The 26,368-nt window shown below is 43.7% G+C and overlaps 1 protein-coding gene across 2 annotated transcripts; it reads right to left on the bottom strand.

Annotated features, from left to right (window-relative positions):
- Positions 1-2,929: 2,929 nt before the first annotated feature.
- GHITM (growth hormone inducible transmembrane protein) lies at positions 2,930-26,160 on the bottom strand. 2 transcript variants are annotated; one of them, XM_053307758.1, is made up of 9 exons: positions 26,005-26,160; positions 19,962-20,126; positions 19,552-19,651; positions 18,045-18,156; positions 14,334-14,475; positions 10,314-10,422; positions 7,184-7,372; positions 6,530-6,707; positions 2,930-4,187 (listed from the first exon to the last, which is right to left on the bottom strand). In XM_053307758.1, the coding sequence occupies exons 2-9, from the start codon at positions 20,091-20,093 to the stop codon at positions 4,100-4,102; spliced, it is 1,050 nt and encodes a 349-aa protein (XP_053163733.1). In that variant the 5' UTR covers positions 20,094-20,126; positions 26,005-26,160; the 3' UTR covers positions 2,930-4,099. The 2 variants fall into 2 exon arrangements, with proteins under 2 accessions (XP_053163733.1, XP_053163734.1); XM_053307759.1 differs by lacking the exon at positions 26,005-26,160 and adding an exon at positions 25,826-25,977.
- Between the last annotated feature and the right edge of the window lie 208 nt (positions 26,161-26,368).

The raw sequence follows: 26,368 nt of genomic DNA, 5'->3' as shown, positions 1-26,368 counted from the left end.
AAAGTGGGTTGGGTGGTAGTGCTCAATGGGTGGAAGCTACCACCCAGGTTTCAAAGAAATTGGGCAAAGGGGTGATTTTTTAAAAGAATTTTTGAAGTTGGCATGTCTTTAAGCTTTTTCCAATACAGAATAATAGGGATTTCAGCAGCCTTATAGCTCCACGTGGGGGGCACCAGGGTGGCCCCGAATGGGTTGTGGTGGGTGGTAGTGCCCAATGGGTGTAAGGAAGCTACCACCCAGATTTCAAAGAAATTTGACAATGGGTGTTTTTAAAAAAATTTTTGAAGTTGGCATATCTTTCTGGCAGATTTGGGGCAAAAGGGGGGTTTGGGGGGCAGAAGAGTGGTTCAGGTGGTAGTGCCCCAGTGGGTGCCTGCTACCACCCAGATTTCAAATAAATTGGTGAAAGGGGCAATTTCTATCTTTTCCCTGAAGTTTGCACATCTTTAAGCTTTCCCCCCATAGGGAATAATGGGGAATTTCAGCAGCCCCATAGCTCCACTTGGGGGGGGGCACCAGGGTGGCCCAGAGCAGGTTGTGGTGTAGTGCACATAAGGTGCCAGCCACACCTAGAACAACAAGTCCATGGGGCACTGGGTTTTGTTTTCAATGTCTGAGGTGTTCTGAGAAAATTCTGAGATTAAAAATCACCCCTTTGCCCAATTTCTTTGAAATCTGGGTGGTAGCTTCCACCCATTGGGCACTACCACCCACCCAATTCATTTGCCGCGGAACCTTTTTTGTTGTTGTTGCTCCAAATCAATTCAGATTTGGAAAATTTGGGTACAAATAAAATCTGGGGTGATGGTGGCAGATTTGGACCCAAAACAAACCAGGGTGATTTGATTCGGATACAAATTGAATTGAAAAAATTGATTCATGCACATCCCTACTAGTTACCCAACCCATCCCTTAAAATTATTTACCCATCCCTTAGTATTATCATATGTGAACTGTAGCACACTTGTGACTACTCTTGAAGCATATCCAGAAATTTCAGCTAGTATAAAATGTGGGCATGAGGGTTCTCACTGGGACGACGAGGTGGGAGCATTACTCCCATCTTTAAAGAGCTGCACTAGGGCCTGTGTGTTTTTGGAACCAATTCAAGTTGTCAGGGATTACATTTAAAAGTCCTTAATGTTTAGGCCCAAAGCATTTTGAAGGGCTGCCTTCCTCAGGTTATTTCCCACCACACAACAACTCCAAGGGAGACTCAGTTCTTGTGCACATGGGACCAGAACATCTCTCATTGCTCCCAGACTGCGGAACACTCTCCCCGTAGTAGTTTGCCACTTTTTGTCAGCAGGTAAAGGCAGTAGTGTCCTCCCATGCCTTTGGTTGCTGGATTTTGTGGTTATTACTGGTTGCATTATGCTGTTTTCGTTCATTTTATATGTTGTATGTCAATCTTTGTTAGCCACATTGAAATTTTATCTCAAGTAGCATATTGCGTATAAAACCAGCTGGGGGGGGATGTTCTCCATTGTTAAGCCTCATTTATGGAATTATCTTGGGAGAGAGACTCACTTTAAGTCAACTTTGCTGTTCTTTCAGTACCAGGGAAGATCTTTTTACTCACTTAAGCCTCTAAAAACAGTTTTAACTATTTTCAATCTACTGCTTTAATTGCCGTCTTATTAAAATCTTACTATACACACAAATGAACTCCTTTTAGTAGGTAAAGTATTGCATTTGGTTCTAGTAGCAGTGTATGTTATTTCCTTTAGCACGTCCAAAAGAATACAAAACAGAGTAAGTCATATTCAGGATTTCCTGTATGTATGTAAAATGCACATATACACACTCAGGCTTAATCCACACTGATTTCATTACACTTTCATCATGCTTTGGCCAAATCAAAGTTTGTGCATTAATAAGGACATACTAGGTTGTATGTACATCTAGGAGCTGGCCCCACAATTCTTCTTTTTTTCAGAATTGGATCTGGACTAGTAATTTGTCAGAAAAAGGTCCAGAAACCATGGAATGGCAGGGCAAACCAGGCAGTTCAAGAAACTCTTCTGTGGTAGTTTCTGATGGTCTGCATAGCAGTTGACTATTGTGTAAGCCCCCTCTTCCCATTTAAGATCCTGCTGGAGATTAAGGGTAGTGACACTTGTGAGCTGTCTGTCATATCAATATTAACATTTCAGCATTGCTGAGTTTTATGTATGTGTCTAAATTGGGACAAAATAGTAATTAAAATAAGGTTGAAAACCAAAATGAAGGCAGCCATAATCCACTCTACATTGTCATATCTAGGAAGCGTTAAAAGTAAAGTAATCCTCCAAGGTGTATTAATAAATTTGCAGAGCTTTCATACAAACTTTATTTGAAAATATTGAATTCATTTTTAAAAACAAAACAAAACAGTATTTGGAACATACTGTAAAAAACCAAATCTGGAGAAAGCAATTGCTTAGTTGTTAAACTCTGCTGAATGTAGCAGAAAGTGAGGCCAAGCTGTGGATGGAATCCCTTGTTGAGAAAAGTTGTGGCAGTCCCCTTTCTTGAGTCTGGGAACCCATTCTCCTCAGATCGTTGGTCCTCTGTGCTTCTATGGGAAGGACACCTAATTCACTAGCAACTGTAAACCAGTTTTCTTGGTTGGGGAAAATAGCCAGATTTTCCAACAGGGGTTAAGACAACAGAACTGAGAGGGCAAAGCAGTAACTAGCTGTTTGACAAGGCTGCAGGATTGGTATTTGGCTAGCTTAATTTTAAAAATGCAACACTACACAAAATAGGTGTGATGCAATCAGGTAATTTAAGAGTCAAACACTTAACTCTGCTTGCAATTCTCAAGTAAATACAGAAGAAAAAGTGATAATGCTTAAGTGGTTCAAGCTATAGGAAGAACATATTTAAGCACCACTGTTTTGACGAAGATCGCTCTAATGTGTCAAAGAAAACAAGACCAAAAAGCTGCTGGGCTAGGACTTTATTGTTTCAGAGACTGCTACAAGCATAGTAGATTGGCAAAGGGGAAGGAGAATAAAGTTACTAAACTGCTGTGTCCCAGCAGATAAACAGATGAATAACACAGCAGTTGAGAGTTCTCAGCAATTTCCAAAATAATATTTATTCTTCCCAATAAGTTGCATCTGTTTTCCCAGCTTATAAAAATATTACATTTGCCAAAGCATGGCTTTTGAAATAAAAGGAGACCCTGAGTGAACATACTTTAGGAATAAGTTGCTCATGCAAGACCACTTGCTCCTTGAAATAAAATGAAAACAAACTGCCAGTTGGATGGCAGTATTCTGCAAGAATTGGAAATACAGAGGAATGTAAATTTGAAAATAAGTTATGTTGCAATTAGACTTTAATGAAGGAACACACAGGCTTTAGGGTCTCAAATGGATGCTTTATTCCTCTGCATGGCTAGACAAAGTTAGGAACCTCCTTTCAGCAGGTCTGTTTTGTTTAGACTTGAATATTGTTTCTGGTATTTCTTAAAGGAGAAGTTTCACTTAAAGTTGATGATAGTTGTACACCACCAACCCTGCCGCCCCCCCACCTTTCCTGGAAAAAATGCAAGGAGATTCCAACAATTATCCTCTTCGAGTTTCAACTTATTTGCCATTTAGATCACCGGTAACAAAGTGCTGTGTTTAGTCACTACCACATTTCAGCACAATCACTTACTGTTATAAACTTCTCAAGAAATACCTCTCCTTCTGAAACTCAGGTTGGTTTAAAACAGTGCCCTTTCTGGCTTCTTCTATATACAAAGTGAGATTATAGCATGGCATACAATTTCACTTTTCCAGAGCATACATCTGCTACAGATGAACACATTGAAATGAATTAGTTTCTCCATTAAAAAAAAGCCCAAAGTTAAGGAGAAAAGATTGAATGGTAATGTAGTTTAATTTCCACTCATTTTTTTTAAAGTTTCAAATAGGAAGCCAATATTCAAATAACATTTCACTGAAAACACTGTAAGGATCATGTTGAAGTGCTCAGAACATCCAACTTCTACATGATAGCTGCTTGTACACAACAGGAGCTTTATTCAATATTATGCACTAAGCAGACAAGCCTATGTGTTTGATGACCACCTATACAGCCTTCCTTCCAACAAAATGACGATCTATTTCCTTCTGCTGCCACCACCAGCCCCAAGCATGGTGGCCACTCTGATAAAGATGTTGAGAGTATCCATGTAAATACCCATACACCTGAAACACAAAAAGAGTAGCTGTCAGTTCAATATTCTCTAGCAATGAAGTACACATTTTTTACTGATCCTGCATTTAGTTTGTCTCAGCAAGTTGGGCATAAGAAACAATACTACTGTTAAGTTGCCATGGCATTCGATCACTAACGGACATAAATTCATTATACAAATAAGTCTGCAAAAACTACTGCCCATATGAAGTAGTCCTTTGCAGCCAAGAACCACCAGGTTTTGTGAAGTTTCCTTATTATACAGAAAGCCCTCTAATATCGTATGTCCCACAAATGGTGAATCTGCAATACTGGAGTGCTTAACCTAACCCCCCAAATGAGGGTAAGTTCTGCACAAAGGCAGTGTGAGTGGCTGGGACACAAATAGTGGCCAGGGATGCTTCCCAGTGGGGACGGCTATAAGATGTATCACAGGAAGGCATCTAGGTACTTGCACTCCCTTTAAGCTTCCCCACGTACCAGCTGAGAAGCAGAGTGATGGGCCATTAAATTGCCTCTCCACTTCCCAGTGGCATGTGGGGAGGCTTAAGAGGCCCCACAAGTGGCTGGGACAAAATTAGTTACAAATAAGCAAGACTTTCCCCATGGTAACTAAATTGCTATAGACAGCTGGCCCACGAATTAACAGTGGGAAATGAACCTGTGAATATTGAGGGCCATCCGTACTCACTCACCACAGGCAACTGTGACAATCTGGCAGCTGGCAACTTCTTTATAAGCCTGGAACGCACAGTTGTGTGTTTTACTAGCAATGGGTTTTAGTTAGGATTCAAAAGTGAAATATTAGGTATTTCTTAGACGTTTCTTCACTTTCACTACATCTCCTACCGTTATCTGCTCAGCTTCTCAACATTAGAAGCAGCAGGCACTAAATATATGATTTGCATAAATCCCCATGAGAAGAAATTCTTCACTAAAGGGTTTACAACTCACTGTTAAAGATAGACCTAAACATCTAATACTTCAGAGCCAGTTTGGATAATACTCTAATATGACCGTTTGTATGTGTGGGGAAGAATGGATGCACACATCTCTCCACTCACTCAGCACAGTAATCCAATTTGGGAGACGGGTCGATTAATCTGAACTGTCCTCCTCGATGAGATTAGGTGGTAGCAGAACATGCATGTTCACACTCCTCCCTCATGCACTTAAAAGTGCCATAGTATGTCTGAACTGGCCCCATGGAGCCAGATGTTAAGACAGTTTAGCCTAAAGGTGTGTAAAGCCATAATTCATCTTGAATTAACTTTGGTAAAGATGCCCTTATGGCAACAGGGACAATATCGTCACTCCTCTACCAACAGCAGATCATTACACAGAGTGGCTTCACTATAACCACCATGGATTATAGCCTATCAAGGAAGTGGACATATTGCATGTTGTTCAAGGGGCCAAGTAAAAAAGCATTATACAGCATATGTGTGTGCTTAAGGCAAAAAAGCCTGTACTCCTCACCTGTTATTGTAGTCACACACTAACACCAAGAGAGACAGCAATTGGGGCACAGAAGAATTTGAGACCTCAAAGTAGGTGCCTGACTGGGGAAGGAACAGTAGCCTTGCTCCAATCTACTGAAGTGACAGGAATGTGTGGTGCAGTAGAAATTGCAGTGCTATGTAGTACAGAATGTTCCAAGCTCAGAACATTCTCACTCAAAATGGGCTGTTGCAAGTGTTCCATTCTGAAATGGAACGCCATTCGAATGAAGGATGCCTTCCACTGGAACAACTGGCTTGACCAGTTGTTCCGACGGAACGTTCCAGGCATTCCCATGAAATAAAAATGCCCGGAACGTTCCATTGGAACATTGGTTGCGCCAGTTCTGATGGAATGAGCCCTTCATTTGAAGGGCATTCAGTTTCAGAATGGAACACTCACAATGACCCGTTTTGAAATGAGAATGTTCCAAGCTTGGAACGTTCAAAGCTCTGCACATCCCTAGTACTGTGTGTGTGTGTGTGTGTGTGTGGTTGGTGGGTAGCAATGAAAGCAGCTCCCAGATATCCAGAGATTTTGGGAAGTGACTGGCTGGCTTCCCTTCTCATGTTCACGTTAGTGCTCACAAAGCAGTGTTTAGAAGCTACACTGCCAGAATTGCTCATGTCAAGCTCTGACTTGGCTTTTTGCAAACCTACTTCGAGCAATCTTTGGTAAGATCAAATGTTTTTCATGAGTCATGGCAGCGCTGTTTACTATGTTTCTAAGGTTAGAATCCAAAATTAAGTTGACTGGTTGTCTCTCATAGAAAACTCTATTAAAAATTTATTCTATGAATTTATGTAAAGATACTGTCAATTGAGATTTACAGTTACCACATGGAAACACTTACGAGTTGATGGGATCATACTTCTGTATTCCTGTACCATACAGTGGTTGAGTCTCTGCACGTTTTATAACTTTCTGAGTATCATAGAGCAGGAACAGGCTAAAAAGTACCAATCCACCATAAACAGCAACAGAATAGAGGCCAGCTCCAAATGCAGATGTAGGAGGAAAGAACATGGATCCTGGAATAGACACACAAAGGCCATCAAAAATAAAATAAGGCATGCACTTTGTGAATGCAGACTCATGCTCTAATGAGTTCTACAGACATTGCATTTTTAAATGCAATGCATACAATGCAATGAAAAGCATTAAATACGATTAGCCAGGGTTCATTGGGAGGCCTTCCATGAGATATAAATTAGCATATCAACCAGCTTTTGTTATTTCTCAACTTGGAAGAGAAATCTTTGCTCTGTCAGATCACCAGGAAGAAGAGCTCAACAAGTTGGGGAGCTCTAATTTCAAACTAAATATTTATAACATGGCAAGGAAATGTATGCATGCAACTGCTTGGCTCCAGTGGAGCTTCATGTCTATCAACCATCTGCAGAATGTTTTATGTCATAAGCTTTAACATTTTGAGCAGCAGAAGTAAAGAATCAAGTAAGCCAGATTCTGAGAATTGAAGTTCAATTCTAACACATGATCAATTTACCAAGGGAAGAGGCAAACACGAGGCCAAAGCCTACTCCTAGAGGTGCCCCCATGTTCAGAAACTTCTCGCTTGGTGCACACATGGCTACAGTTGAGAGACCACCAACGATTCCTGTTGTATACCAAGCAGCTCGGATAAGCAAGGGGCCACCTAGAAGGGTCAGAGGAGCCACCACAGCACCCATAACACCTAAGTGAAAAGAAATGCTGCTGTTAGTTCAATCAACATAAATGCAGATCTTAAACACACTTACTAAATGGAGTAACATAGTCCCATTTCACTTACTGGACTTTTAAAAAATAGTAATGTTAGTGAAATGCCCAACATCATGAACAGATGGGTGTATGCATGTGGATGACCAGTCTAGCAGAAACCTTAGGTGAGTGGGAGCTTGCAAACCATTGTGTGCAGACCACCATATCACCCTCTCTCAAAGCTCCCTGTCAGTGGAGGCCAGACAAGACACTGATGAGGCAAATACAGTTTGTCCCCATAGCATGTGTCACTTCTCCCTCCCAAGTTGGAGTGAATGGCAACCATTATTTTCAAATGTATGAGTACATAAATAGGGGCACCCCCGAGTGCACCCAAACCTTTCCCTAACCTCTGGTGAACAAAGTGTCTGAGGTGAGGTTCATATACCTCTTCCCCAAATATGCTAAACTGTAGCTTATTGTGTCTCAGAATTCAGAGGAAGTCATCCCAAACTGACCAATTTTCAAGATTCCAGCTCTTAATCTGGTAGAGTTTAATACCAACATGTGATGGAACCTTAAACTTTTAAGAATGTAGTTACGTGTGGTCATTTCTCTTTTAGAATAAGAGACACAGAAGGTGCTAGCTGACTTTAGATCCCAAACTAGTTCATTATCTATCATCACTTGTCAGGGTTTTCCCCTATAAAAAGCCTGTGGTAAGCTGGCTTTTGATAGCCATTACAAAGCTACTAAGTCACTGTTACAACTGCCAAGTTATGAACAGGGCGAAATTCCTGAACCAAAGTTTTCCAAATTAAGAGTTGATTCTGCAGGAGTGAATACCATCAAATTAGCAGTCAATTTGCTAGCGTGGAGGCCTTGAAAACTGAATCTCACAGCTGCAAGGTGAAGAGTATGTCTGGACAATTATTTGTGTCTCTGAAGAAACATCAAATAATCCAAGACAGTTAACTCATAAGTTTGAAAATGAATCTTAAAAATGTATACATGATTATATAGTACTTTCACACACAGAGGTGATTCCCACGATCACTACAAAGTGGGATAAAGGAGCCTAGCCTGCTTTCTAATGACTGGTGGTTCCATGGCGGCTAGCCCACCTGAGAACCCCTCCCCTTAAACCAGTTTAACCAGAGTGAGCGCTCCGTTAACCTGATTTGTTTGGTTGTGAGACACTGTGGTGCATCTCCGCACTGCAGCTGCTTGCGAGGAGAACCCTGACCGGCAAGCTCAAACAAACCTCCTGGCCTCAGGGGTCTCCCCAGAAAGCCTTGTGTGGGGCGTTCTGGGGGCCGAGTGGCCACCAATTTCCGCAGCCCCTACTGGCTCTGTGACAGAGCCTGTGGTCGGCCAATCTGGCCGCCCAGGTCTAAGAGACTGCTCACGTGTGGAGAGAGCGGGCTAAGCCTGCTCTCCCCAGAGAAGCTCCAATGGCACTTCACACTAATTGTGTGAAGCACCTCATTAGCTCAGAAACCTAACAAAGGCCAGTATCACCCCCATATTACTGGGAATCTAAGTGACAGTGGAGCTCTTCTCACAAGCAGTGAGAAGAGATCCGTGGAGGTCTGCAGGGAGAGCAGGTTTTACTTACACTCCCCACAGACAATGGCTGACGCTTCCCTGGGCAGGAGGATCACCTGCCCAGATGAGGACTGGCTCCTGCAGGTGGCTCTGGGGGTCGGGTTCATGGAAGCGCTGTCATGCAGCACCCCCACCCCCTGGAGCCCCAATAATGCACCATGCATTTTAGTAGGGGGCTACATAGGTGGGTTTGCTGCTGTGTAGCCACTGGGATTGAACCCGATTCCAGTGGTTCACACAAGCGTGCAAAACCAGGCTGGGCTCCCTTAGCCCAGTTTTGCACACTCATGGGAATAGCCTCAGTAGCTTTGAGGCTCCCAGCAAGTTCATGGCTGTGATGGAACTGAAACAGGGGAGAGGAGACTTCCCAGATCATAACTTAAACTCTTAATTACTACTATATCAGCTCTCACATTATACGCTGGTTATAAAATTGACAAATGCCTCTGGAGCACTTATTGGTTAGGATCTAGAAAGGCCTGCATGTAAAGCATTCCCAAGAACTCAAGACGTAGGAGCTGACAGACTTCCAGTAGCAGCCCTTTGCTCTTTATTGGGTGCTGCTCTGCAGGAACCTCATTTTTTGTTGTGGAGGATTTTTTTTTTTTTTTAAAGAGATGTGTGTAGGGTGGTGGTTGTCACTCAGAGGTGGAAGCCAAGATGCTCCCATGTGAACACTGCGCATTGCACTTTGGTCATTGCAGGCATGTGTACCTAGGACAGTTTCCTCAAATGTTATGAGCTTGATCCTCATCTTCTGGAACAATTCTGCTGTCTTCCCCCACTGCTGAAACCTAGCATCATGCAACCATTCTATAGCAAGACACGAAGAAACCCTTGTATGGAGTTCTGGATGCGGAAGCCTGCTGTGTGAAGTGATACAAAACTGAAATGAGTTGTCTCTGCCCCCTCCAAAAAGCAGACAGGGGAAAGGAAGAGCTCTTCCAGGCCGGGAATAAGCCACTTGTCTCAGAATCTTATTCCTGCCAGGAACGTTGAGAGCGCGCGCACACACACACACACACACACACACACACACTTACTTACTTACGGGGGTTCTGTGCCTGCAAAGGAGACTGACCCATAATTAGAGAACAATGCCTCTAGAGTGCTTATTTTTATACATTTGATGAGCTAAACATAAGCTTTTAGGTCAAGTTTGACAAGTCAAAAGTGTTTTTGACCATGTTTTAAGTGGAAAGTGAGTGTCCTTGAGTGAGTCAGGAAATCTTTTCAGAGGACCTGCCTGAAGGAATTCTTAACAATGGAAGAACCAACTGTATTTGATGTCATTTAAAAAGATAGCACAAGGAAATTAAGTCACATACCTGCATAAAGCATCCAAGCAAGATGTTTAGGTCCAGGGCTATGTTCATAATCTATTGCTCTAACCAACATTCCAGCCCCAATCATAGCGGCAAAAGTTGCACCTATTGCCTGTAAAAGACAATTACTACAATTAACAAGTCATGCCTATAGGCTGTGTACTGTCAAGTGCTTCATAGTTGTTTAAGATTCATTGAGGATATTCAATGTTCACTCAGGTATTTCCTGCACTTTCTATGGCAGCAAACCAGAGTACGTAACCAAATGTACACTATCAACAGGGAGTTACACTCAATTCTAGTTCTTTGCTGGGCATACTTTGTTTCCAAATCAGCAGCAGCCTCATTCACACATTAGGATCTTTAAGTATGCACCTAAAAATGTAATATGTGAAACAGCCCTAAGAGCACAGCTTCAGGCAACTTCTATAAAACACAACTAAGGAAGGAATCATGCTTGGAATGGGCTCAGCCGCTGCTGGCTTGCAAACAGGTATGAACTGCACATGGCACAGTATTATGAATGCTTACTCAGAAGAAAGTGCCAGTCGTTTAATGGGACTCACTCCCAAGTACAGCTGCATTGGATTGTAGCATGCCTGTAAATGAAAATAGCCAGTTTCTGAAATCACTTTCTCAATTCCTTGTCTATCGTCATTTTACTTACCCAGCCCACTGTTACGCTATCCTCTAAACTGCCTAACCTATCCCACATTTCTTCTACTTTTCATCCAGCCATTCTGGTGACAGAGAAGGGGAGAGGAAAAACACATAAAAGTGCATGCTCTGGTTTTTGTTGGTTACAGCAAGTTCCATCAGTTCCGAAGTTAACCGATCCCAGAAAAATAAGGGTACAAAAACTTTTCATTAAAAAAGAAAAGAAGAAAAATGGTTGGTTAATGCTAGGGCAGACAGAGCAAAGGTGGGAGTTAGTCTTGTGATACCTGGTAGAATGGTGGTGGTCTTCATGGGTAGGGTCAGCATTTATTGCTTTTTTCAGGATCTAGTACTGGCAACCGGATGGCACAGTTTTATTGGTCAGTAATTCACAGTAAATTTTTCATAGCCTGGAACCATTAAAGCATGTAGCAGGAAATGGCACTCCAGGACTTGCAGATTCACTTACCACTATTTGGCATGTGACACAAATGGCTGCACCTACTGCTTAGTGACTACCATCCAAGATATTTATGCAGTTGTGTTTATATCCAAGGGCAATGTTCCATTAAATATTAACAACGACTCCCTCTAGTGTATACAACTGATCTTCAAAAGGCATTTCCTGGTATGGAGGCAGATAGTGGGCATTAAGAAACAGATATGGTAGTTTTTACTCTTTTTTCTTCTGAGGTATTTTCACTTAGCACTGTGGTTGCATTCTATAATTAAGAGTGTGTTCCAAAAGAAGAAAAATCACTGTTCTGCAAGAATTTACACCTTATCACTTTTTGCATGGATTCAGAGATACCTTTTGAGACTTATTTTCTTTTTGTAGCAAACACCAGGATCTCCATGGTTGGAAAGTTAGAGCAGTAAAGCAATAGTTCAAGTGCACCATTGAGCACAGTTCCACTTTAGTGCACCACTGCAACCCCTTCCATTCCATTCACAGCAGTCATGATAAACTGAGGGGCTTGCGCTATCATGGAATCCTCTTTTGCTTCATCACCACAAATGTTCTGACAATACTGACAGTTGGAAAGATCAGCTTAAAGGGGGTTGTGTCCAAAGGTGGTTAAGCTAGAGCCAGCCACAGAATTAATCACAGAGGTAATGTGCTTCTCACTCCTGGCAAAATAACCCATTTGTACAAGGAACAAGGTCCTCTTGTTTTTGGAAGTAGAACTAACTTGTGTTAATACCACCATGTAATATCTGAAATCCACTGAGGACACAAACTATATTGAAAATCCACTCTGTTCACAAAGCTGTTGAACCAGCATTAGGAAGTGTTAGGCTGGGCTCTGTACTTATGTTAACTATGCCACTCTAGAATCAGATGCCCAGAAAGTGACCTATGCCCATATCTCATTCTACACTTAGGGACATAGGAAGCTGCTTTATACCAAGTCAGACCATTGGTCATCTAGCTCAGTATTGTCTACCCAGGTTGGCTTCTCCAAGGTTGCAGGCAGGAGTCACTCAGCCATAGACTGGAGATGCCAGGGAAGGAACTTGGAACCTCCTGCATGCAAGCATGAAGGTGCTCTTCCCAGAGCAGCCCCATGCCCTAAGGGGGAATATCTTACAGTGCTCACATCTAACACTAACATATTTATACACCACTATTCAACAAATATTTCCAAAGTGGTTTTACAGAGAGAAATAAATACAGGTTGAGTATCCCTCATCCGGACTGCTTGGGACCACAAGTGTTCTGGATTTTTCCGAATTTTGGAATATTTGCATAATGAGATTATCTTGGGCGTCAAACTGAGCATGCACTCTTTGCTCTCTCTTGCAAGTAAGGGATGGAGGAGCCTCCTTTGCTGCCTCCTGCCAAGGGAAGGCCAGTTTAAGGGTTAACCTGAGGGAGTCCAGGTTCCTAGAGAGGCGACTGGGAAGAAACATTTGGCACGGGCACCTTCCCTTCCAGCCCCTCCCCTGAGAAACGAGCCTTTGTGTCTTTTCCTGCCCATGGGATCTGCAGTCCCCCTTGAAGAGAACTCGGTGGTTGCCAATGTAGGTGGGATGCGTGGGGACCCCAGAGCCGTGGGGTGAGGCAATGCAAGGGAGGAAAGCAGGGAGTGGGCTTGAGACGACGGAACCAGGGGAGAAATGTCCCGGGTGGGCAATGAGAGAGATGAGATGTGTGCAGCCTTCTGAAATAAGTAAATTTTGATTGCATGTTTAAAAGCAGCAAAATTGGGAATCTGTGAGTGAGGGAGCTGAGGAGTTTTGTTTTTTGTTACAGCATGGTGTCCGGATTTTGGAGCATTTCGGATGTCCGGATAAGGGATACTCAACCTGTAAATAAGATGGCTCCCTGCCTAGAAAGAAACACAAGACAAACACCATCAACAGTCACTGGAATACTGTGCTGGGGGTGGATAGGGCCAGTTACTCTCCCCCTGCTTAATAAAGAGAATCACCACATTAAAAAGGTGTCTCTTTGCCCAGTTAGCAGGGGTATAGTCTCTCATTCAAATGCAAACCAGACTGGGCCATGCTAAACAAAGAGGACAATTCATATTTGCTTCCACAAGACCAGCTCTCCTCCCATAAGGCAAGCAAGTGGTAAAATAAGCTATAGGGCATGATTATGATGCAAGCCCTAGGTTCCCTTGAGGTAAGTCATGTCATTCAAATAGGTTTAAAGCCATGTATTTATATACATTATGAGGACCAAGCCCCAACCCAAAGACCCCATTACCTGCAGGGTCTGGGGAAGAGCCAGGGAGGAGAAGCAGTGTGAACAGCTGAAGTGAGCCTGGCAGCCAAGCCGTGAGGAGACAGGAAGGCAGTGATGCAAATGCCATCTGATGGCATGTGGGCGCTGGCATGACTAGAGGGAGGCAGAGCACCCAGGCTGGCCTTGGGGGGGCAGGGTCAGAGCAGTATAAGGGGAGCAGACTGAAGGGAAACAGGAACAGGGGACACGGTGGGGCGGGACCTGAGGGAAAAAAGAGTGGCAGCCTTTATAACGAACTGATGAAGGCATGGGTGACAGGAAAGGGAAGAGCACGGGCCGGAAGGATTGCCCTGGATAAATTGGCAGAGGATGAAGCCAGCCAAGTTGAAGGGAGCCTGAGACCTGCAGTGAGAGGCCAGGCTGTGAGGGTGGCCTGGGAGCACTCCAAGGCCATCTCTTTCCTGCCCAAGGGCTTCCACAGAATGGCCATCCCGGCTCAGAATAAGCAGGGGTTCGGACATACATATATAAAAATATATCAGCCTTTTCCTGAATCTTGGGAGCGCTTGCAGGTTAGAAGAAAACTAAACCCAATCAACAAGGGGTTGAAGGTTTCTCAAGAGGTGCATTCTATCAAATGTTATATAGATAACACTCAAAAAGGATCTTACCAGCCAAGAACCTCTCATCATTAGACCCATGAGAGCAGGAGATCTACTGACTGCTACAGCAGACAAGGCTGTCAAACCAACACTTCCTGCAAAATACATGTAGGTAGAACGGATTCTGTCTTTCACATACTGTGGCCAAATACTGGAAGACACAACACACACATTATGAACATTTTGAGATATAAATCTTGCAAACAGCCAGTTCTTATCTCAACTGAGTAAGAACTGTCTGCACACTCCCACAAACTTTGAGTGCTACAGTGAGGGAAATAAGTATTTGATCCCCTGCTGATTTTGTCCGTTTGCCCTCTGACACAGAAATGACCAGGCTATAATTGGAATGGTAGGTTTATTGTAGCTGTGAGAGACAGAACAACAACAAACAAACCCTCAAAAGCCCAGTGCCCAAAAGTCAGCGATGGATTTGCATTGTAGTGAGGGAAATAAGTATTCGATCCCCTATCAACCAGCAAGATTTCAGGCTCCCAGGTGTCTTTTCACTATATGCAGGTAACAAGCTGAGATGAGGAACACCCTCTGTAAGGCAGTGCTCCTAATCCCAGCTTGTTACAGTACCTGTATAAAAGACACCTGTCCATAGAAGCAAGCAATCACTCAGCTTCCAAACTCACCACCATGCCCAGGACCAAAGAGCTGTCGAAGGATGTCAGGGACAAGGTTGTAGACCTGCACAAGGCTGGACTGGGCTACAAGACTATCGCCAAGCAGCTTGGTGAGAAGGTGACTACAGTTGGCACGATAACTCGCAAATGGAAGAAACACAAAATAACTGTCAATCTCCCTCGGTCTGGGGCTCCATGCAAGATCTCACCTCGTGGAGTTGCAATGATCATGAGAATGGTGACAAAGCAGCCCAGAACTACACGGGGGGAACTTGTCAATGATCTCAGGGCAGCTGGAACCATAGTCACCAAGAAAACAATTGGTAACACACTATGCCGTGAAGGACTGAAATCTTGCAGTGCCCGCAAGGTCCCCCTGCTCAAGGCAGCACATGTACAGGCCCGTCTGCAGTTTGCCAATGCACATCTGAATGATCCAGAGGAGAACTGGGCGAAAGTGTTGTGGTCAGATGAGACCAAAATCGAGCTCTTTGGCATCAACTCAACTCGCCGTGTGTGGAGGAGGAGGAATGCTGCCTATGAGCCCAAGAACACCATCCCCACCATGGAGGTGGACACATTATGCTTTGGGGGTGTTTTTCTGCTAAGGGGACAGGACACCTTCACCGCATCGAAGGGACGATGGACAGGACCATGTACCGTCAGATCTTGGGTGAGCACCTCCTTCCCTCAGCCAGGGCATTGAGAATGGGTCGAGGATGGGTATTCCAGCATGACAATGACCCAAAACACACAGCCAAGGCAACAAAGGAGTGGCTCAAGAAGAAGCACATGAAGGTCCTGGAGTGGCCCAGCCAGTCTCCAGACCTTAATCCCATAGAAAATCTGTGGAGGGAGCTGAAGGTTCGGGTTGCCAAACATCAGCCTCGAAACCTTTCTGACTTGGAGAGGATCTGCAAAGAGGAGTGGGACAACATCCCTCCTGGGTTGTGTGCAAACCTGGTGGCCAACTACAAGAAACGTCTGACCTCTGTGATTGCCAACAAGGGTTTTGCCACCAAGTACTAAGACATCTTTTGTGAAGGGATTGAATACTTATTTCCTTCACTACAATACAAATCCATTGCTGACTTTTGGGCACTGGGCTTTTGAGGGTTTGTTTGTTGTTATTCTGTCTCTCACAGCTACAATAAACCTACGATTCCAATTATAGCCTGGTCATTTCTGTGTCAGAGGGCAAACGGACAAAATCAGCAGGGGATCAAATACTTATTTCCCTCACTGTATGCCTTCCACAATGTAAGATGGGTGGGGCAGGACTTTATGAGAAACAGAGTCCCGCCAAGCCCCGGCACCACTGCAGAAGGCATCCATGGATTGCTGGAAAGTGTAGTCCTTGCCAACAGTTTCCCCAGAGAGCTCTATGGGGAAACTGCTGGCAAGGACTATGTTTTCCTGTGTTTCATGGACACCTTCCAAGATGGTGCCGGGGCTTGAGAGAGCTTCATTCCCCTTAAAAGGAGTCCCACCAGTGCTGGGGTAAGCACAGCACTGTGCGGTGGTACTTCCCATACCAGGGAAGCTGTGTGGAATATTTGGCTTTGGCTGAAGCTTTGGACAGGCTGAATTAACAATTAGTCAGGGAGCTGCACTTAGTGTCAGTGGGAGATGCCACTGGCTCCTGGGCCTTGCAATTAACAGTGCAATATGTTCGTGACATTTATACGGTTTTAGCCTTTAGGCCTGATGGCCTCCTCAAAGTGTCAGGCATTACAAAACTGTCATAGTTTTTACAGTGGGCAGCAAAATACAAATACCACATTTCCCTGCAAATGTTCCTTGAGCCTCAAAAGGTACCCTGTTTCTCCAGAGTGGGGGGTGTAGTTTGAGTAGGTTCCTTTTGATTCAGAGTTGTTTTTTAGTTGATCTATCATTTGCTTTGAAGCAATCAATTGAATTTAAACAAATCTATGTTAGCTCAATACAGGCGCCATTTCATTATTATTATTTATTATTTATTTGATTTCTATACCGCCCTTCCAAAATGGCTCAGGGCGGTTTACATTAAAACAAAACAATTAAAAATCAATTAGCAGTTAACAACAGAGGTTGTAACACACTATCAAAACAACAGTAGTTAAGACATTCAAACAGTTTAAAAACCCCGAAAAACCAGGTTACAACATTAAAATCATTTACAACAATTTAAAAACCCTGGAAGGCCAGGCCAAACAGATAGGAGAGCCCTCAAAACCTGAAGGCCAATAATTCTGAGATATTATAATACCCAACTTAACAAAAGCTACCTCTCAAAAAGCCTCTATTTGTTCTCATCCCCTACTGCAGCAACACTACCAGTGTTACCTCTAAGGCTGCGTGCGCACCCTCACATGTTTTTTGATGTCCACTCAGTTAATTATAGATCCCACTCAGGTTGCGTCAAGAAGGATCCATTCGGAATGTGTGGACACATTGCCTTGATATGCCACCCTGAACAAAATTCATTCCGCACACAGATGAAAAGAGAGAGAGAAAGAATACACTGACCACCACCAGAATCAAAACAGCCATCTTCCTACTTTGCTGCTGCATATATGTTCTTCAAGTGATCCCACCCAAACAAGGATTACATATGGGAAGTGATGATGTCAGATGTCAGAATACTATGAAATCAGATCTGGCTATGCCAATGTAACTACTAATAAAGTGAAACACATTTAGAGAATGGTGTACATGGTCTGATTTGTTATGATCTGTCCTGCAGTCAGGAATCACTTTACAGCAACCCCTGAAGTTACATTAAGGTTACCCTTTTGATGCCAAAGATTTTTTTGTAAACCCGTTAGCTCAGCCTACCTAATGCCTGTTCTTGTGGTTAAGCCTAGATTAGCAAATAATTTTCACATCTCTTTTCGATACCAACTGAGCTGACATTTTAAAAAAATTGAGCCAAGAATTTTCTCCTTGATTTACGTTTCTTGAAGCAATGTCTCCACTGAACACAGCAGCACAATTTCTGAAGTACACATTAAAGCTAGTTCTACCTAGAAGTTAGATTCAATAAAAATCAGCTTAACAGCCTTGCTTTGATTTAAGAAGTTTCAATGACACATTTTATTTTGCTTACATAGCTTTTTCAATGGCTCCGATCTCATTAGACATCCCCAATCCATAGTAACACACAGCTCCAAGACCAACAACAGCACCCCCGGCAAGAATCCATTTTCCCATCTGATCAACTGGGAAAGAAAAGAAAACAAAGAAAAGATAGTTTAATTCCCCAAAGTATTTTCCACCTCATTTAGGGATCATATAAATTCAGTTTTCTATTTATTTATTTTTTGCAGGAAAACGTGTTTAACGCATGTTAATTTAGTTGCATTTAACACATTTTAATACTGCCCCATACACATGTCATAGGTTGCAATCAGAGGACCAAAATTTGCACGCAGAGTTGAGCACAACTGCTGAGGGCTGAAAGGATAATTTTGAGAATGTACATCAAGCCTGCACAACTTTGAAGTCCAAGATAGAGTTTTATCAAGGCCCTGGAAATACATGGACTGATGAGCTGCGCTCAGTGTCATCAGTCATAACTTGGCTTGATATTTTTCTCATTTAGAGACCAGAGACCAATAACTTCCAATTGCTTGTGCACAAAGGTCTAGCTTCTGGACTCTGCAAGATCAAGCACTTCTTTGCATAACCATAATTCACACTTAAGACTGAATTATGCTTAATCAAACAGCATTTCCGAAGAGGGAAAATTCTGCTTTTGATATTAGCTTATTAACAGATACCTTCTTTAGATTTCAATTTCATCCTTCTTGAACAAGTGTAGCAATTTTCAGCATTAAAAACCATTCACAACTTCCGAATATATTTACCAACACAGAAGATAACGGCCATAAACCCTGTCAATTCTATGCCTGCACCATTCTGTAATATGCACAGACTTTAACATTGATAGTTTAGACTTATAAGAGCTCCCCCGCCCAACTCAGAATTTGAGAAATGACAACACTGCAGAACATAAGAACACAAGAGCTCAGTGGATGATCATGATGAACTGCAGGATAGGGATTTTAGTGTTGATTTACAGTCCTCGAGTCCAACAGAAGTGTTTACAATAATAAATAAATATGACCTGTGAAGTTACATCTATAGCAGATCACCACTTTGCCCCCCACCTTCAACTGCATAAAAATACAGGCTAATGCCACTCCCCTACCTTCTCAGGTATTACTTAAAGACCTGGTATGCCCCAAGTCAAAGGAGAAAAAGCCAGAGAGTTCAAGCCATTTGCCCCTGAACAATTCACCAACGGCCAGAGAAAACTGTGAACAGCCTTGGATGCATTGGTAGATGTAGTAAATAAATCTATCTGACAGAGGGTCATACATTAATTATGAATTATTGTAAGCTAACACAAGCTTATATAATAAGCCTACCATGTTGTAGATTTCAGTTTTTACCTAAAAGGATACTACAGCAGTGATGTTAAAAAACCCAAAAAACCCTATCATTTTTTTTTACCTACCCTGACTTTGTTCTACTGCTTATTTGCTACCAACATTCAATTCTATCGATACTGAAGTTCAAAGGGAAAAAACACAAGTGACAAACTCACACACCTTTAAGGGCTGTCTCCATTGCTGGTTCAAAAGCTGCTTCCTTAATCTCTTCACCAGTTTTCCCCCGGCGTAAACCCATCCTGGCTCTGGAGGCATATCCCTGTTACAATCAAAATCAAGAGAAGAGGAGGGGATTCTAGGCTGTCAAGTAAATTTAGCAAATTAAGTCACCTGACCCCCAAAATCCACACTTGAGTTTGACTGCATATAAGGTGGCTTGTTTGCTGAATATCGGGTAGGTAAACTAACAAAGAGACAGTTAGTCCTAGCCCACAAGTTAAAGTTTGGCTTCTGAAGTTTATGTCACAACCATTACTACATTTTTTTTTAAAAAAGTAGAAATATGATTTGCTCATTCCATCTTGATCCTTTCCGTCAAAAATGAGCATTAAATTCCAAAAACCACCTACCTTGTAGGGCTGTGAAAGCCACTGATTTGTTTTCAGAGTGGAATTCCTCAAAAGAGGTGAACCTTGAGCAAGTGCAGAATGTAGAGTCCGGCACGGGAGAGCCCGAAGGCACACCAACCTTGCTGCCAACATGGCTGCTGCAGTCAAGTTAATGACAAATGCTACCTGAAACAATATGGAAGCCAACAGGATAGTCAGTCAAATGCAACAGTTGCAGATATTACATTACATACTTTTCTTCCATCATGGAACTCAAGGCAGCTATAGAGGATTCCCAGATAACCAGTCCAAACACAGGACAGAGCAGAGCGAGACCTGCTTCTGCAAGATACAAGGCTGTATCATGTGCCTTACACCATGCTGGAGAAAACAGTTTGGAATAGCAGGCCACTTGGAACACCATATAATAACCTTACATCATCTGGTCCCTCTAGCCAGGCAGCATCTCAAGCAGGATTCTCTCTCAGTCCTGTACCAGGAATACTTTAAACTTGAGAAGCAGACACTGAGGCTATTCTCATGATCGGCTAAAATCAGGCTAGGGTAGCCTAGCCCAATTTTAGTGGACCATGAGAACCACCGGGCTTGCAGGCGAGCTCAGTTGCTTCACAGAGGGTAACCCGCTTTTGCAGCCACCCCCTTAGCCCAGGTTAGCAAAGCGAGCGCTCTGCTAACCAGGGTTTCTGGATCTTGTGTTGCCATGGCGCAGCCCTGCACTGCAGCAACTCACAAGGAGACCCCCTGACCGGGAGGCTAAAAAGCATCCTTTGAGCTCGGGGGGGTCTCTCCAGCATGCTCTGCGCGCTTGTACAGAGCATGCTGGAACTCCCAGGGGCCACACAGCCCCTGAACTCCCAAGCTCCCACTGGCTCCATGACAGAGCCGGCAGTTGTGTGGGCGGTCAATCTGGCCGCCCGGGGAGGGCTTAATGATCGTCTGTGTGGAGAGCGGGATTAGCCTGGTCTCACCGCAAACCCTCTATAGGCGGGTCTCACAGATTGTGCCAGGGGTGCCTTTGCACGGCTTCGGCTAGTGCGCCAGTTGCGTCCCTTTCTCGAGAAGGCAGATCTGGCCACGGTTACCCACGCCTTAGTCACGTCGCGGCTGGATTACTGTAACGCGCTCTACGTGGGGCTGCCCTTGAAGAATATCCGGAAACCACAGCTAGTGCAAAACGCGGCAGCGAGGGTTCTATCCGGAGCTGCCCGTTGGGAACATATCACCCCCATTTTGAAAGAGCTGCACTGGCTGCCGGTTTGTTTCCGGGTCCAATTCAAGGTGCTGGTTTTGACCTTTAAAGCTCTAAACAGTTTGGGCCCGGGGTATTTGAGGGACCGCCTGCTCCCAAGGGTTGCTGCCCGCTTGACTAGGACATCTGAGGGGGCCCTGCTCCGGGTGCCGACAATGAGGGAGGCCCGGCTGTCATGCACTCGGGACAGGGCCTTCTCTGTTGCTGCCCCTAGACTCTGGAATGCTCTCCCGGTGGCCATTCGTTCCTCAGACTCCTTCACAGCTTTTAGAAAGCTTTTAAAGACTTGGCTTTTTACCCAGGCTTTTACATAATCGTCTTTTACTGCTGTTCTTGTGTGTTTTTATCTGTTGTCTTGTTTTTATGCCTGTTTTTAGCTTGATGTTTTTACTGCTTTTTACTGTATGTTTTTAATTTTTGTAAACCGCCTTGGGGTTTTCTTTTAACGAAAGGCAGTATAAAAATGTAAAAATGTAAAAATGTAAAAATAAATAAATAAATAAATAAATAAAATTGTGAGACCCACCTCTATGAGGTTTATAAACCTGACACCTTTAGCATGCAAAGCACATGCTCTAACACTGAACTAAGCTCCAACACGAACAAAGAGTCAAGCTTTAATAAGGCTTAACTCAACTCTATCAACTTTATTCCATGCTATCAGGTGTTAAAATGTCTACTTTGCCCCCTATGGAAAGAAGAAACAGGAAGGGCTCCAAGGAGGGAGATGGAGGGATTTTCATCTTGCTACCTCTTCACAACTTTGAACAAGTTGTTCTAGGAAGAACTAATCAACCTACTTTCCTTTCACTGTCTCTACATCTGGACTAAATTTGGTGCAAATTGAGATCCACAAGTTATATCTTTTGTGCCTCAAATGTTTATGTGTCCACCACCTGAGACTGGGGTGGATGTCATCATTACAAACTACGCCATTGAGGTGTCCCTGTGTGTCACTCACAGCAACTGTGCCCAATTTGGTTCTAATGGCTTAGGCAGTCCACAAATTAGCCTGCTTGAGCCTCATATGTTCACGTGGCTGCCATCTTGAATTGGAGTGGATGACACCACACATGCATCCCTATGTGTCCCTACAGCTGTAGCAAATTTGGTTCAAATCGGTTAGGCGGTTCACAAGTTAGCCCACTTGTGTCTCAAAAGTTTAAGCATCCGTCATCTTGGATTGGGGTGGATGACATGCCGTTGAGGTGTCCCTACAACTGTACTCATTTGGTTCATATTGGTCCAGGCGTTGTGAAGTTGGGAGGGGGAACCACACACACGGATGGATGGATGGACGGACAGACACACAAAGAATGCTGGGTGATCTCATAAGCCAACTGGACAGTTGGCTAAAAATGGCAAAGCTAGAGGTGTACTACCCCCTTCTCTTGCAGTTGTCCTTCCTCAACATATTGTAGTTCTCGTAGAAAAAAACAAACATTGTTACAACATAGTAAGGGGAGATACTTGCAAACTAGTTGATCTCCACACAGGACTTGCCTAGCTACTCCAGGCATTAGCACAAATCATAGGAACCAAAAGGTGTGCATTTATTTATTTATCATATTTATGTATCATATTTTTACACCGCCCAAAAAAACTTACATCTCTGGGCGATTTACAACGAGATTAAAAAGTAAAACATTAATTAAAAAGAAAAAAAATTAAAAGCAAGAAATTTAAAACACAATTTAAAATTTCAAAACAATATTCTAAAAAAAAATTCAAAACAATATCAGTTAAAAGCCTGGATGAAGAAATACATCTTTAAGGACTTTTTAAAGGATGTCAGAGATGGGGAGGCTCTTATTTCATTAGGGAGCACATTCTAAAGCCTCGGGGCAGCAACGGAGAAGGCCCGTCCCTGAGTAGCCACCAGACAAGCCGGTGGCAAATGCAGACGGACCTCTCCTGATTATCTCAATGAGCGATGGGGCTCATTACAAAGAAGCCATTCTCTTAAAAACCCAGGGCCCAAGCTGTTTAGGGCTTTATAGGTTATGACCAACACCTTGTATTTTGCCCGGAAACATAACAGCAGCCAGTGTAACTCCTTCAATACGGGAGTAATATGGTCTCTCCTAGATGACCCAGAGACCAGCCTGGCTGTGCATGGACTGGCTAGCACAGATTGGTCCAAATGCAAACTGAATTCGGACTGAACTGCAGGTCCCTGAACTGGTTTGGCCAAACGGATCAATGAACTGGCTCAAAGCGGTTCGTAATCGAACCGGCCTGGTTTGTTACTGAACCAGTTCTACATATCCCCAATAGGAACCAGACAGTTCCTTTTACCAGCTGCTGCTTGTTGTGTTTCCATGCATAGACAGATAAGAGATAGGATCTCAGTCAATGAATGCATCTCAATGCAATGTTAGGCAAGTTCAGCAATTTGAACATTTTAATAAATGTTTTTCAGATGATTATTCCGTGAAAGTGTGTGAGGGTACATGTTTTATTAAGTATTGAAAAAACCCAACCCTTCTTTCTTTGTAAACCTTTGAACATGTTTTTAGTATCTCTCACACACACAAAAAGCCTTTACTGATCCCCCCGCTCCCCATCAAACATTTCATTTCAACTACTTTATACACTTTTTGAGATGCAGTGTGGGAAATTAATATGGTGGAATCCCCCACCCCCCCCTGCAAAAGTCAAGCAACATGCCAAATCAGATCACAATTTATTTAGGGCACCAGGAACATTTGTATTGTATTTTTTTTGAGAAAATTTGTTTTAGGCAAATGAAAGGGAAAATTACATGGGAAAATTTTCCAATTCAAAAATTTCCACATCTCTATGGGCAAGAAAAGGATATGACCAAGAAAATGCAACACAGAAGCTTCTCTCTAGTTAAGCACTGCCCCCGCCCCAACAACTTTACTTTGAGCTTCTTCAGAGTCTAACAGAAGGAGGCAGCTACCAATGTAGTGTTGCAAGAGAGAGCAATGTTTCATGGCACAGGGCCTACTATGATGTGTTGCTCCTTAACACTTGCATAGAGTGCAAGAAATCTAGCAGGTTTCATTTTACTCTGAAGAGAAGAAATTAAATAGGGTTTGTACAGATTGATGTGTCCTCTCACACCAAGACCAGAACATTATTGTGTATATTTACATTTATACGGATTTACAACTCATGATAACATTATTGAGATGTTAGGTTGTACCTGCCTTCAGATGCCTGCACACTCAAACATTTGTGTGTGAATGATGCTATCGACATTCATTTTAAAAGCAAACCTAGGCAAAAGTGTACCGCTGTACTTGGGTTCAGCATGGTCGTTCTCACGGCTGGGTGGGTGGGTGGGGCAAGGCTTGGTAAACTTACTTCCTCCTCAGACGACTGAGTACTCCTATTGGGAGCATGAACCACACTCCCAGATGAGCAGCACTGCATGGCTGCAGCATGACGATGCATCCCAGCCCCGAAAATGCACCATGTGAGTGAACATTGCATTGTGGGGATCCCCTCAGCAATGGGCAGACACACAATCAAGAAAATGCAGCTAAGGGAGCGCTTACTCTCTTAATCCCATTTAAGAGGCGGGCTCCCTAGGTGGGTTTGCCACCAAAGCACCGCTGGAAGCCAGTTGGCTCCTATGGGTTCTCATGGGCAGCCAAACCCAGGGTTAGCTGCCTGGTCTTGGCTGCTCGCGAGAACAGCCTCAACATATGAATGACTGTACCATACAGTCATTCACATGTTCCGTTGAACCCAGGTTCTGTACCTGGGGACACTGTACACAGACTGAACAAGTGTTGAACACTGAATAGGGATGTGGGGGGGGGGGGGGTCAGTGTTTTATCTTTTTGGATCACACCAACAAGGAAATATTTTTGTAAAGAAGCATTTCATAGTGAATACACTAGTGTAGCCACCTAATGGTGCAGAGGGGAAGTAACCTGCCTAGGGCACATGAGGTTTCTGGTTCAAATCCCCGCTGGTATGGGAAACACCTATATTGGGCAGCAGTGGTATAGGAAGATGCTGAAAGGCAAAAGATCATAGTGTGTGCGAGATGGCAATGGTAAACCCCTCCTGTATTCTACCAAAGAAAAACCACAGGGCTCTGTGGTCGCCGGGAGTTGACACAAACATGATGGCACAACTTTACTTTTACATTCTTTAGTATATTACACAAAATAAGGAGACAATCAGCAATATCTAGTTTACCATAAAACTGAAGAAGAAAATTCAACTCTATACCACTTCACATATTAATTTTACATAGGAGCATAGGAAGCTGCCATATACTGACTCAGACCATTGGTCCATCTAGCTCAGTATTGTCTATGCAAACCAGCCGCGGTTTCTCCAAGGTTGGAGGCAGGAATCTTTCTCAGCCCTATCTTGGAGATGCCCGGGAGGGAACCTGGCACCTAGATGCTCTTCCCAGAGCGGCTCCATCCCGAGGGGAATATCTTACAGTGCACTACCTTAGTCGCACAGCATACAGAAAACATGCCTGAGAACTCAATGGAGGAGACAAACATGACAGTCTCTATAAGACGTATACTCAGCCACAAACCAGGTCATTCTTAGAGGCTGAAGACGGTCCCTTCAATCCTTCCCCCTCTCCCGATTAGGGAGCCCTGTCCTGACCCAGTACCTTATTTTGAGAACCAGCAACGAAGGAGATAAGTCAGTGCGCCATTCTAGCTACTTCTAACTATGCAGCAGCCTCTCCCAAAACAGAGAAAGGAAACGAGACAACTGCGGTGGGAGGAGCGCCCCCCACACCCCACGAGAGGCGCCCCTTCTACCTTGAACAAGTCCGACCATACTCACCTCTCCCCTCTTAGCGTCCGCCCTCGCGTTTATTGCGTATCCACCCGACAGAAAGCCAAGCGCAATGGGCAGGAGGAAGTGATACGACTTCGCTTCTTCATTGGCTGTGTTTTATTCACGTGCTCCACCGGTATCCAATGGTATTCAGGTTCAAATGTGAGCAAACGAATACTTCCTTGGCCATCTTGTGCAAGGGCAACGGCAGTGCCTTCCCTGCGTTCTCCTCAAAATGGTTGCCGCCATTCCTTAGGCTGCAGAAGAGTCTGCATGGGCGCATCCATCTTGATTGCGGGTCTAGGGAGCTGCCAACTGGCGTGCTAGATGGTGTTACCGGAGAGGCTTTTCGAGGCTTAATCTCTAAAAC

Source organism: Hemicordylus capensis, chromosome 3, assembly GCF_027244095.1.
Source record: "Hemicordylus capensis ecotype Gifberg chromosome 3, rHemCap1.1.pri, whole genome shotgun sequence".
Lineage (NCBI taxonomy): Eukaryota > Metazoa > Chordata > Lepidosauria > Squamata > Cordylidae > Hemicordylus > Hemicordylus capensis.
The sequence above is the reverse complement of the archived record's forward strand: the minus strand, read 5'-3'. Positions and strand labels throughout refer to the sequence as shown.